The following is a 13998-nucleotide window of genomic DNA, read 5'->3' as shown; positions in this document are numbered from 1 at the left end:
CCGTTCTTTGTTCTTTTCTCAGAGAAAAGCTTAACTCCAAGTCTTCCAGAGTCGCGGTCAGAGCTGATTCGACAGACCGCCGCCGTTCGCCAGTTTCTGTGTTTACTAGAAGCACGCAAAAGCAACTCAGCCGTCGTCATTATGGCCCCGCCCACCGACTCTATACACGATGTGATTGGGCCGTCCAGATTCTGAGGAATACAGCTCAGATAGGTATTGAGAGTTGCTAGACGACACATGCCGGAAAATTAAATTTGCTGCCGCTAGGGTGCGTCTAGATTTCTAGGCTAGTACTTTCCTACATTTATCAATAATTTTCTCAATATGCGTTTTAAATGTGAAATAGAAATGTTGAAATCATAGGCAGAGTTAAGAAGGGAATGACACAGCTGAATATAATCAAGCATAATTAGTCCAGGCAGTGGGTTATGGGTAATGTAGTCCATGATAAGACAGCACAAGAGTCTGGAGGAGAGCCCCCTAGTGGAGATCATGAGCTCTACAGCTGGAGGATGAGACAGTCCTTTGATGAACTGCTAATGTCTCATACTATAAGAGTATCAATTTTGTTTTATTTTTGGTATTAAATTATGCCAGTGTACATTTTTATATAAATGACTTAGTGTTATGAACAGTATTAAAGAAAGAAAAGATGACTAACTTAGTTTAGTTTTAGTGGTTTATGTAACCGGCCCCAGAAGGTCCAAAAGTTCACCAGAGATTCCACCCTCTAATAAAACCATTATCAGGAAGTGACTAATCTTTTTATTTCTACCTTTCATTTTTACTGAAAGCTAAAACGAGTCGGTGTTGTGAAGAACAGAGGACGACGATTTGCATTAGGATTTTTGTGTATTTCTAAATTAGATTTTTATTGTAATCGTTATTTACTTTTCAAACCAAATTTTAGAAAGTGAAAGATAATTGTAGATCTTTTTACTGGATCTTTTACAAGACGAGGAAATGGATTCAAAATCTGCTGAAGATCCTACTTGTCCTATTTGCCTTGAAATCTTCAAGGTTCCTGTTTTTCTGTCCTGTAGTCACAGTATTTGTAAAGAGTGTCTACAACAGTTCTGGAAAACTAAGGAAACTCAGGAGTGTCCCGTCTGCAGGAGAAGATCCTCAAAACCTGAACCGCCAGTTAATCTAGAGTTAAAAAACTTGTGTGAATCGTTGATAAAGGAGAGAAATGAGAGGCGTTCATCAGAGTCTGAGGAGATCTGCAGTTTACACAGTGAGAAACTCAAACTCTTCTGTCTGGAGGACAAACAGCCTGTGTGTTTAGTGTGCAGAGACTCAGAGAAACACACCAAACACACATTCAGACCCATCAGTGAAGTGGTTTCATCTCACAAGGTAAGACAAATATCTCTCATTTCATGCTAAATACAGTGATAAACACACAGTACTATTTGTGTATACAATAGAATAGTAGCCTATTTACTTTTGCTCAGACTAAATCTCCACGACTTACTAGTGATATAAAATTATCCACTAAGCTTTGAAGGCTCTGATGTTCAAATTGAATGTAAATTGAATAGTAACCTATTTACTTTTACTCAGACTAATGTAACAGCATTGGTACAAAACATTTTTGGAAAAAATAGATATGTCATGGGTTATGAAATCAAGCTCTAGGCCTGCAGACGCTTCTACACACATTAGTGTAAGAATGGGTCGCTCTCAGGAGCTCAGTGAACTCAAGCGTGGGGCCGTGATAGGTTGACACCTGTGCAATAAGTCCATTCCTGACATTTCCTCACTACTAAATATTCCACGCTCAACTGTTAGTGGGATTATAACAAAGTGGAAGCGATTGAGAACAACAGCAACTCAGCCACAAAGTGTTAGGACACGTAAAATCCCAGAGCGGGGTCAGCGCATGCTGAGGGTCACAGTGTGCAGAAGTCACCAACTTTCTGCAGAGTCAACAGCTCCAGGGCCTTCAGATGAGCTCAAGAACAGCGTAGAGAGCTTCATGGAATGGGTTTCCATGGCCGAGCAGCTCATCCAAGCCGTACATCACCAAGAGCAATGCAAAATGTGGGATGCAGTGGAGTAAAGCAGCCGCCACTGGACTCTAGAGCAGTGAGACGTGTTCTCTGAGCGACCAATCACGCTTCAGTCTGACAATCCCATGGACGAGTCTGGGTTTGGCGGTCCCCAGGAGAACAGGACCAGCCTGACTGCATTGTGCCAAGTGTAAAGTTTGGTGATGGGGGGATTATGGTGTGGGTTTTTTTTCCCCAGGAGTTGGGCTTGGCCCCTTAGTTTCAGTGAAAGTAACTCTCAATGCTTCAGCATATCAAGACATTTTGGACAATTTTATGTTCCCAACTTTGTGGGAAGAGTTTGGGGACGGCCCCTTCCTGTCCCAACATGACTGCGCTCCAGTGCACAAAGCGTCGGTCCATAAAGACATGGATGAGGAGTTTGGTGTGGAGGAACTTGACTGGCCTGCACAGAGTCCTGAGCTCAACCCGATAGAACAGCTTCGGGATGAATTAGAGCGGAGACTGAGAGCCAGGCCTTCTCGTCAAACATCAGTGCCTGACCCCACAAATGAGCTTCTAGAAGAATGGGCAAAAATCCCCATAAACACACTCCTAAACCTTGAGGAAAGCCTTCCCAGAAGAGCTGAAGCTGTTAGAGCTGCAAAGGGTGGGCCAACTCCATATTAAACCCTAAGGCTTAACAATGGGATGTCATTAAAGTTCATGTGCATGTAAAGGCAGGCGTCCCTAAACTTTTGGCAATATAGTGTACTTTCAGTTCCTGTATTTGCATTTGTACAACCACACATTTACAATTGCATGGAGATAATAATTAAGAATTGGCCATTGCAAAAAAACACATTTGTTTGGTGATTTCTTGATGTTTATCATTTACAATTAAATAATTTTAAAGGACCCGTTTTTTTTTATGTTTACAGTGTGCAATATAACATGAGTTCATGTTTCACGTGTAAAAAAGCACAGTATTGTTCACACAATTGACTTATCTGTACAGCGCTGTTTCCTCTGTCCTATAAACGGCCAGATGATTTCCTTGTTCTATGAAGTCCCTCCTTCAGAAACACGTAACGAGTTCTGATTGGGCCAGCGCTTCCCGTGTTGTGATTGGACAGCAGCTTAGCGCACTTTGCCCGGAAAGGTCCCGCCATCAGGTCCATTCATCAGTGCTCTAACAGCAACATTACACACTAACTAAAGCTTGAACGATGGGATCGCAAAGAACAGGACCTTTAAAGATATATGACCTGCCATTGTCAGGCTCAAATGCTTCTGAGACATTCATCATTAAAATATTAATATAACAATAAAAACATCCAGACACACAATGTTTAAACCTCTTAAAGCTTCATCAGTTTCACAGATTTTAATCTTAACCTGTAGGAGGAATTTAATACAGCGCTGACGTCCTTACAAAACAAGCTCAAACATGGAGAAGAAATGAAAGGAGAGTGTGATGAAACAATCCAACACATCGAGGTGAGGATGTGTAAAGTGTTAAACACTCAACACACACACAGTTTATTATTGACATTAGAGGAGTGTGTGTTCACACAGAGCTGACTGAAGTGAATGTGATGTGATTTCAGTCTCAAGCTGAGCACACAGAGCGTCAGATTAAAGAAGAGTTTGAGAAGCTTCATCAGTTTCTCAGAGACGAAGAAGAAGCTACAATCACTGCACTGAGGGAGGAAGAGGAGCAGAAGAAGCAGAGGATGAAGGAGAAGCTGGAGGAGATGAACACACACATCTCAGCTCTTTCACACACAATCAGAGACATGGAGGAGATGATGAAAGCCAATGACGTCTCGTTTCTAAAGGTGACCAATCAATCTGGCTTCATTCTTTGAGCATAAAACAACTTGAGACTCACTGACAATGAGAGTGTTTGATAAGATATTAACATGTTTTCAAACTCTATATTTTCCAGAACTTTAACGCCTCAATGGAAAGGTGAGTGAGCTGCTCGTATCTCTTCTCTCAGTGGATCTGAACTCAAATTCACTGCAGTTCTGACTCCTGAATGTTCCTCCAGAGTCCAGATCTCACAGCCGGATCCACGGATGAGTTCTGGAGCTTTGATTGATGTGTCCCGTTATCTGGGTAACCTGCGGTCCAGAGTCTGGAAGAAGATGCTGGAAACTGTCCAACACAGTGAGTCTCAGCAGATCTGACACCAGCGCAAAACATCCTTCAGATAGAAACACACACAACATTAACATCTGATAGAAATATATTTAATAATCACTCGAGTTTCTGAGTGAATCTGAACTGTATTTCAGAAGATCATCAGATCATACAGTGAACTCATAATGACTACAGAAGTCTGTTCCTCAAGGTCTCTGCTTATGTATTAGGATACAATAGTGTTTATTGAATATGATATTAAACCTGAAGCCTCAATCCATTCTGACAGAAACTGACAGACCATTGTCATGATAGCAGGATTTATAGAAAGTCTTTATATGTGTTTTATATTTACATTTCTGATCATATTTCTAATAAATAATAGGAAGCGCAAAGACGGCGGTGAAAAGGCCAGAATTAAAAAATAAATAAGAAGGCTCTGGAAACTGACGCGGCCAAATGTTCTAAGCTGTTCACATTGTTACTCAAAAAAACAAATGATGACGACGAGGCCGGTAAGTAATTATCCCGTTAAGGTAGTTAGGAGCAGTGCAAGATGCAACCCCGCAAAACAATGCTGTCTGCAAACCACGTTCATGTATCAAACTTTTTCTTAGCTCTTCAGCAGCAGCCGCCTCTAGTCCGTTTTGCTGGTAATAGTGAAGAGCAAGGCCCAGTAACGTTACCAAGCTCCAGTCATGAGCCCAACACACCAGAATGGGCAGGTAGGATTGTCATTCAGAAGAACTAATAGGAAGAGCCCTGCTCAATGAAACATGCGATAATAATGATGACCTGATGATTCAGCAATACATTAATGAAACTGAGTGACTTGATTTGAAAGCTTAGTAAGTAAAAAGGGGGTATTTGTGTTGAGAAATAAATGTAACAAATTTCACTTAGTGTCAGAAAGCGAGCGAGAACCCAGTTGTGAAGAGATTAGCTCTTACTGTAGCTCTTACTGCTATTGTACCATAGTGTGTGAATAAGCAAACATTATCACTGAATTTTTTTCCAGTTCAAATATCGAAATATTCTTAATTCAAGAAACATTTACTAGACAAGTGAAATGACATAAGAAATTTGTCAAAAAAACTAAAAATCTTTTCTTCATTTCAATGTTTGGATATTTATGAATACTAATACTTTAAAAAAAAGAGATTGATACTGTCCTGTCATTTACGGTTCTAATAAATCTTCACCGTGAAGCAAAACTTAAGCTACTGTTTTGCACTGTATTGAAAATTATATTTTTCAAAAATACAAAGATTTGTATTGAACATTTATGGAGCAACAGATTTTGTGTGAAAATAAATCATAAAAGTGGTTTATTTTATTAAAAATATTTAAAATGTATGAGGTGACGAGGGCCACACATGGGGCAAAAGGCACAGTATTAATACAAATACTTTAGCTAAAATAATATTTTATTTAATACCTGTTCAAAACAATCACTTTAGCAAAGTTTGAACATGTTTCTGTTTATTTTGATGAATAAAATAATACATTTTTGATTAATAAATATGCTGTCTATAGAAATATATCTGAAAAATATAGAAACAAAATAATTTAAATAAGAAAAGATTCTGAAAGCACTGAAGGAGATCCCATAATAATTTAATATATATTTAAGGTAATAACAAAAACTTTTATATTAATAATAATAATATTTGTCATGATAGCAGGATTTATAGAAAGTCTTTATATGTGTTTTATATTTATATTTCTGATCATATTTCATCCTGTAATCTGATGTTCTTCTCTTTGCAGCTCCGTTGACTCTTGATCCAAACACAGCACATCCTCGTCTCACACTCTCGTCTGATCTGACCAGTGTGTCGCTCAGTAATGAAGATAAAACACTTCCTGATAATCCAGAGAGGTTTGACTGGTATCCATGTGTCCTGGGATCTGAGGGCTTTAACTCAGGAACACACTGCTGGGATGTGGAGGTCGGTGACAGTACAGGCTGGACTCTTGGAATAACCACAGCATCAAACCAGAGGAAGGGACTGGGTTTCTTCAAGTCTAATGTCTGGTTTGTGGGGTACGTGAACAGCAAATACTGCTCTAAATCCCCAGATAAACCCGGCACTGTCTTTCCTGTTAAAGTGAAGCTTCAGCGTGTGAGAGTTCAGCTGGACTATGACAGAGGAACAGTGTCATTCTCTGATCCTGTAACTAACACACATTTACTCACATTCAGGACGTCCTTCACTGAGACTGTCTTTCCATTCTTATATAATCGCTGCACAACTTCCCCTCTGAGGATCTTACCAGTTAAACTGATTATTACAGCAGAAAATCACAGTTAAATCTGATTCTGCTTCCAGATTAATGGGTTATTGATGTGATGTGATACAAATGAATATAATTAGTATTGTCATAATTTAAAATGCAGTAAATGGTTAAACATTTATTTGTCTTATGGACCTGTTGTTATAAAAACTGCTTTGTCTTTTTGATTCTTTACATTTTTGAGCCCAATCTCAGAATTGTCCTGTGGTGTGACCGTCTCAAGCATGGGTCAGAAAACTACAACTTTCATAAATTAAAAAAAAAAAAGCATAAAAATAATCTGGGGCAGGGTGAGTACAGTTTTTTGAGCACTTTGTTATTTTGGCTTGGATTTTAATTTCTTGAAATATGAACTGAATTTAGAAATGCTTGGCTGTGTTTAATAAACTAAATGTATTTTTGAAATGAAGACGGCGTTTGGAGTGGAGTGTGTGTTAAATAATCACTGTTCCCTGAATCAACGGCTCAATACAAGAGGCCGACCTAAGAGTTCACTGTAAAAAAATCCCCATAACATTTACGGTAAAATGTAAGTTTAGATTATGGTTATTCATTGTATAATACGGAAGCTTACCATTAATTGGTTTCAACCGTGTGTAATACAATTATTATTATTATTAATATTATTATTATTATTTTTTATTTATTTTTTTGCAGCCTAAAATACGACAAAAAGTTTGTCTTTTTGTTAAATAAAGAAAACAAGGATGTTCTGCCGTCTCACAATACTTGAAGCACAGACGTGAGAAATGTATAAAATAATTTAAGTGTCTAATTTTAAAGTTTGGGAGAAAGAGAAGCAGATCTAAATAAGCGTTAGGCATACGGCATGAAAGAGAACTCAGGTACGGTTTTCTGTTTATTTTGTTTAGCTATTGATTTAAAGAAAAATCTTTAATAGCAGCGATGGGTTTATACCGTGAGACTGAACATCATTAATACACAATCATTTAACCAAACAATACAGCTGGACAGGGTGAATACTACTGATCTAGAGTCAGTGTTTGACATTTCATTAGGTTAATAGTTAACTTTGTGGCAATCAGCACTTTACATGCAGGAATTTCCCACAATATAGGTGGATTTAGTAAATCAAATAGCCCCCATGTATGCTGCAGGCAAGACATCAAATAGTTACCGTCGACTGTTAATTAATTCTGCAAATGTTCAAATGTAATTGAACGATTACTAGTGTTGATGCAGAGACTATGAGTGCTTAGAAACGGATCTGTGTCCGAAAATATATATTTTTAAAAAAGCTTGGAATTTGCGAATCGATTCGAATGAATCGGTTCATTAAAGCGAGCGATTCGTTCGCGAATCAGACGTCACCGCGTAACGTCACGCTCGCTCTTCTTCGGTGGTGGTGTGGAGCAGCGCTATAAATGGCGACGCGTTCTTCAGTGCGTTCCCTCATTCTGCGATGTCGAGGTGGAAGAGAGACAGAACTCATGAAGATGAGGAAGGCAGATTGCTACAAGAAGGTAAATCTGACTAAAACAACGAATTGAGTACAATATGTAGGGTTACATAAGTGACGAGGGACAGTTTAGTCGATGACGCTTCAAAATGCGTGTGCTGCTAGCGGGAGCGCGCGGGATTCCGTAGCACGTGGTTTTTCCTCAGTACTTTAAAGCGGGAAAAAGGTTTAATCTCCAAGTCTTTTGACTTAAGTATATTTTTCACGTCATTACATTGTTTAAAGCATTAGAAACTAATGGAAATATTTTTAAAGATTTATTTTATTCATGTTATTCTATGTAAGTGGACACCGGCACTCGGTAGTTTAATAAATAAACCGTGTAGACTCTTTTTTTTTTTCTCATTCACCAATCAAGTTTGTGTTTTTTATATTGAGTTTGGTTAAAAACAAAGATGATTCTCAACTATATTATGAAAGATACAATATAATGTATTAAAATACAATTTTACTTCATGCATTATGTGGGTAAATTGGTCATATATGGGTTTTCCCATTAAATGCATCCAACATCGTCTCTAATTTGCATATTAATGTGTTCTTGGAGCAATATGTAATGAGTAAAGTATATTCATTACTTTACACTCTGTGTGTATATTGGTGTTTATTTTAGGTGTCTGAATGCGGCGTTGACCCCAGATGAAGCCAGAGCTGCTGTATCTCTGAGGTGAGTGTGTGTGCCGTGTGTTTTGAGGTGAGTGTGTGTCTTCTGTGTGTGTTTGTGGACCCAGCGGTAGTCAGCTGTGCAGGCCAGCCCGTGCCTGAGCTAGTGTTACTCTGCTGGGACAGTAAGGAGCGGCCGTCTGTGCTCCTCAGGTTTGGCTGTTTTAGTGACTCCTGAGCAGCACTGGCCGTGCCGGGCCCTCTGAGAGTGGACTGTGCTCTCCACATGAGCCGGCCCTAGTCTGAGGGCCCACACTCAGTCACATGACAAGCTTGGTTTGACAAAGTTGACTTTGATCTTCTGTACTATTTAAGCTTTTTATTCTTGGACTAAAATTTCTAAATGCTCCTACTATCTAGACTCTTCAAGCTCTCTACACCAAACTCAGATCTTCACACTGATCCGGTCTGCGGTTTTCCTAAAAATGTTAATTTAAACTTGGAAAAGTCCCATAGACTTACTTTGACAGTTGGACTTTACAAAAATGCAAATGCTGAACCGCACCAGAGGGTTAAAGTGCTTCTGTTTGGCTGACGTCACTAATGCGGCTTTAATTTCAACACCTCCGCTTCATGATCAACTCTGTCCCAATACACCAATATAGCAGTCCCATTAGGGAGGTAAAGCGGGTCGTGTGCCTTTTCATGTTGCCTGATCTGTCTTTTCCTCCCATCTCTGCAGGAAAAGCCTACTACACTTCTCTTTATTCACCGCTAATGTCATAATGTGTGCTTGACAGTGCTTTCTCTCGTTGTAGGAAAGGTGTGTGAAGATCTGTTCCTGAACCCTTTTTCTCTTTTATAAAGAGGTTGGCTATTTAAATGATCAGTGCTTGGTGTTTATTTATGTGAACGCATGATCTACAGCGATCCCGGGGACCTTTAGGGCAAATTTACTAGTTACAGGTCCAACATTTTGTTTTGTTTTCTGTGCACTTTGTATTTGTAAATGATTTGAACTTGAAATAAAGGCTGAGTTGTTACTCTTTGTAAGTCTTGTGTATTTGACTGCAATGGGTTTTGTCAGCATTTCTGATCGGATAATTAGATCTCAATGGATGGGTTTAAAACAGTTCACTACATTTAAGGACAATAAGTGTCGTTTTTACTTATTTTTCACTTGATGCTTTTTACTTTGCACAAGACAAAATAACTGATGTGCAAATTATGAAAATCCAATATATTGGGGTTCCCTATCGAGAGGTTCCTCGTTGTAACGGTGGTGGCCGCCATAACCTCAATTTAATAACTTATATCCCAAAATTTCAGGCGCCAGACAGTTTTTACTAAACTGCCAAAACACAATTATACTTTATATATATATTTTCCCATAAAGACACAATTTCATTTCATTTTCACAGAGGAATTTATTCCTTCAAAAACTCCAAACAATAGGGATTTCAGGTAAGAAGACACAAAAACAAAGGTGACATGTCAGTTTGTAATAGTTCCATTATCAAAAAAACAAAACATGAAAGATGAAATCGTGCAATTGATGACGACACTGGTTACAACTCCCTGAAAGTCTGCGTCGGCAGATTTGTACTTCCACCTTCTCGCAATACAATTTGCCGTAAATGGAGAGTTTAGAGGGACCTCATCAGGCTCCAGGATGAAAGGGACAGCCTTTGAACTTGTCTCGTTTCCAGCCGATCATTGAAGTGCGTCGCATCAGAAGTCACAGACTCTGCGTCGTACCTGACAGCGTGCGATGAACAAGCCGCCGTTTTCTTCCACGGTAACCAAATTCTCTCTCTCTCAATCAAATTAACTCCTCGCTTATGCTGACCAACAACAACACTGACGTGTCCTTTTTTCCTAGCTCTCAGGTGAAATAGACCTCACCTTTATATACTTATTTCCGCTAATTAATTTACTCCACCCTATTCGTTTTAAAGTGACAGTAAAAGTAAATTCCTATTTGCAATTCTGTTACACTCTTCCCCCCTGGAAGAAAACAACCCCTGGTTGTTTTAAGGAAAACTCCAAATTAAAATCCTAAGAAATCTTCCTCATCAGAAGCTTCTTGAAATAGATCCAGGAGTTTTTTCCTTTCTTGCAACTCCAACTCCTCAGCTGTTGGATTGCACATTTTAAAATTGCAGACGTGAGCGGTACGCACATCCTCCTCGGTGTCTTCCAGAACTGTTTGGTAGTTCAAAGGACCGAGCTGGTTGGTAATACGGTAAGGACCTTTCCACTTCTGTGCTAGTTTTGCACTAAACTTACGCTGGGCGCTAGACTGTGGGAAGTTACTTAACCATACACGATCCTTGCGTTTGAATGTCAGCTCTCTCCTATTTTGGTTATAATTTCTTAGTTGTCTCATCTTGGCTTTCTTGCTGTGTTCTTTGGCTTGAGCCTGCAGATGATGAACCACGTCATATGAGGCAGCATCTGGAGTTAGGTTAGCTCCATGGAGTATTTTGTCCATCAGACTTTGGAGTTTCCTGCCGAGCTGAAGTTCTGCTGGATATAGACCAGTGGTCTCTTGAACAGCTGAATTCATGGCGAATCGGAATTCTGGCAAGAACTGGTCCCACCTTCTGTGATTTTCATCCACATAAGCTGCCATCATGTTCTGTAGAGTTTGATTCATTCTCTCCGTCATGTTGGTTTGTGGATGGTAAGCAGTGGTTAGTTTTGGGGTAATACTCCAGTTTTCACATAACTCTGAATATAGCTGAGACAAACTGAACACACCTCTGTCTGACAGGATGAAATCTGGTACGCCCCACCGTGTCAGAATTTATTTTCTAAAAATGGAGGCAATATTCTGTGCAGTGGCTTTACGAATGGGGAACACCTCTACCTATCTGGAATAATAGTCAACAAACACAAGCAGGTATTCATTTTGGTTTACACTCCAGGGTAATGGTCCCTTAATGTCAACTCCTAACATTTGATTTGGATGGTTGGTTGTGGTTGGCTGTATTTTTCCAGCAGGTTTTTGATTATCATGTTTCACTGTTTGACATTTTACACAGGTTTTCACATGCTGTTTTACATCAGTCCACATACCAGGCCAAAACGCTACTTCTTGGAGCCGTTTGTAAGTTTTGTAGATCCCTCCATGGCCACTCATGGGAGTGAAGTGATAATGCTTCACTAGGCAGAATTGGAGACTGGTTGGAATGTAGATTCGATAATGCAGTTGGTTATTTGACAGGTATGTTTTCTGATGCAGTGTGTCTTCCAAAACTTCATACTGATCCACCAGACTTGTACAATATTCTGCAACTGCTTTCAATATTTTTGTAACTTCTGGATCTTTGTGTTGTTCTTCCCACAAGACGACATCAGACACAGGCAGTTCTGGATCTTTTTCGCTAGTGTACAGGTTACATGTGGATGCAACAGAAGACCTGGATAGAGCATCAGGAGCTACATTTAGCTTTCCCTTTCTGTACTCAATGATAAAATCAAATTACTGCAATCGCAGTACCCAACGGATGAGGCGACTGGCGGTCTTGGTCGAGTTCATTACCCACTGCAGTGCAGAATGGTCAGTGACAACTGTGAAAAGTTTGTGCTCTAAGTAGTGTTGCCACTTTTCCAGGACCCAGACGACTGCAAGGCACTTCTTCTCCGTTGCAGTGTAGTTGACTTCGGCTCCTGTTAAGGTTCTGCTTGCATAAGCGATAACTTCCTCTCTACCAGCATCCCTCCGTTGTGCCAAAATGGCACCCAAACCAGTGTCACTGGCATCAGTGTATACCATGAATGGGCGGTCAAATCCAGGATGGCCAAGGATGGGGGGTGAGGTGAGGCAAGACTTCAATTGGTTGAAAGCTTGTTGACACGGTGTTGTCCACTAAAAACAATGTCCCTTTTTTCAGCGCGTTGAGGGGTTCAGCAATCCTGGAAAAGTTTGGAACAAATCGGTGATACCACCCTGCTAACCCAAGAAACCGCTGAACTTCTTTTAAATTCTTGCACACAGGGTAGGAATGAATGGCTACAGTTTTACCATGGTCAGCTGAAATACCATTGATGTTTACAACATGTCCTAGGAAAGTGATTTCTTGAAGACAAAACTTGCTTTTTGTCAAGTTAATGGTCAGTCCAGCAGTTTCTAGTTTCTGAAGCACAGCCTGGAGATTGTGGAAATGCTGAGTGACTGAAGGAGAGTAAATGATGATATCATCTATTTACACAAAGCATCTTTTCCTCCGTAATTCTCCCAGAACTGTCTCCATGAGCCTCTGAAAAGTTGCAGGGGCATTTTTGAGACCAAATGGCATAACGTTAAAGTGATATAGGCCTGTCGGAGTAATGAAGGCAGTCTTGTCCTTACTGTCGGGATCCATGGTCACCTGCCAGTATCCTCTATTGAGGTCAATAGTGGTAAAGATTGCTGCTCCAGACAGGGATTCAAGAATTTCTGTAATGTTTGGCAAAGGATACGCATCCTTTTCTGTTAAAGCATTTACCCTTCGGTAATCTGCACAAAATCTTAACTTTCCATCTTTTTTTTGGAACTAGGACCACCGGTGAGGACCAACCAGAGTGAGATGGCTCTACAATTCCCTCTGTCAACATCTCCTCAAGCTGCTCATCCAGTGCCAGTTGCTTCATAGGAGACAATCGGTATGGTCGTTGTTTGATAGGTACTTGGTTGTTGGTGTAGATATAGTGTTGGAGAACCTCAGTACGTCCAGTCCGAAGAGTACACACCCGAGGTCGGCATTCCAGGATTTGTAGTAATTGTTGCTTCCCCTCAAAAGGTAAATGTGCAGCTTCCACAGCATTTTTTATCAGTGTTTTTTCATCTATATTGTCAAGATGTTGAACTAGCAGTGGAGATGATGGAGGGAGGACAGAAGTCAACAAGGAAAGAGTTTGTGGGCTTTGCTTACGTGCTCGTTGTTCTTTTGGTAGGGTTGAAATCGGCACACTGGGATTTCCTGGTTGAAAGGGGTACTCTTTCATTGGGTCAAGCTTGAAAGAATACTTCTGATCAATGACATTGATTTGCAGCCCACTGAAGAAAATAAAGTCCAGCCCCAAAACTACAGCGTAGGCTAGGGCTTGGGAAGAAAGTATAGCAGCAGGTAACACAAAAGCTTTGTCATGCAGATGTATCGTAATATTCATCCATCCTAATGGAATCTCTGCCTCTCCATTTGCCAGATAAAGAGGACCCCGGGACCAGGGGTGAAGCTGGTCTGGTGATACAAGTGCTCTCATAAGACTTTCATGAATGAGTGTGAAGCTTGCACCAGTATCCATAACGGCTTTTCCTAACCATGTTTTTATACAGATGGGGACAACTAATTGTTGAGGAACCACCACTTGTTCATTAGAACTTGGAGAAGAAGAGGTTCTCTTGGATGCTGATGGTGATGTGTGCATTCTTGTTGCAACAACAGAGCTGTTCGAAGGTTGACCGCTTGACTTGGACTGATTATAATG

General features: G+C 40.1%; 1 protein-coding gene and 1 non-coding gene across 2 annotated transcripts; both read left to right on the top strand.

The window, feature by feature from the left end:
• The first annotated feature begins 963 nt into the window (after positions 1 to 963).
• On the top strand, positions 964 to 6457 carry LOC137092535 (E3 ubiquitin-protein ligase TRIM35-like). The gene is made up of 6 exons (XM_067456811.1): positions 964 to 1359; positions 3399 to 3494; positions 3605 to 3835; positions 3946 to 3968; positions 4051 to 4169; positions 5913 to 6457. Exons 1-6 carry the CDS (start codon positions 964 to 966, stop codon positions 6455 to 6457), a joined length of 1410 nt encoding a protein of 469 aa, XP_067312912.1.
• Positions 6458 to 8646: 2189 nt separating this feature from the next.
• On the top strand, positions 8647 to 8840 carry LOC137093333 (small nucleolar RNA SNORA74). The gene has a single exon (XR_010908432.1). It is a non-coding gene; the product is annotated as a small nucleolar RNA SNORA74 (small nucleolar RNA).
• The last annotated feature ends 5158 nt before the right edge of the window (positions 8841 to 13998 follow it).

The sequence above is a fragment of the Pseudorasbora parva genome, chromosome 11 (genome assembly GCF_024679245.1).
Source record: "Pseudorasbora parva isolate DD20220531a chromosome 11, ASM2467924v1, whole genome shotgun sequence".
NCBI lineage: Eukaryota > Metazoa > Chordata > Actinopteri > Cypriniformes > Gobionidae > Pseudorasbora > Pseudorasbora parva.
Note: the sequence above shows the minus strand (reverse complement) of the source record. Positions and strands in the feature narration are given on the sequence as shown.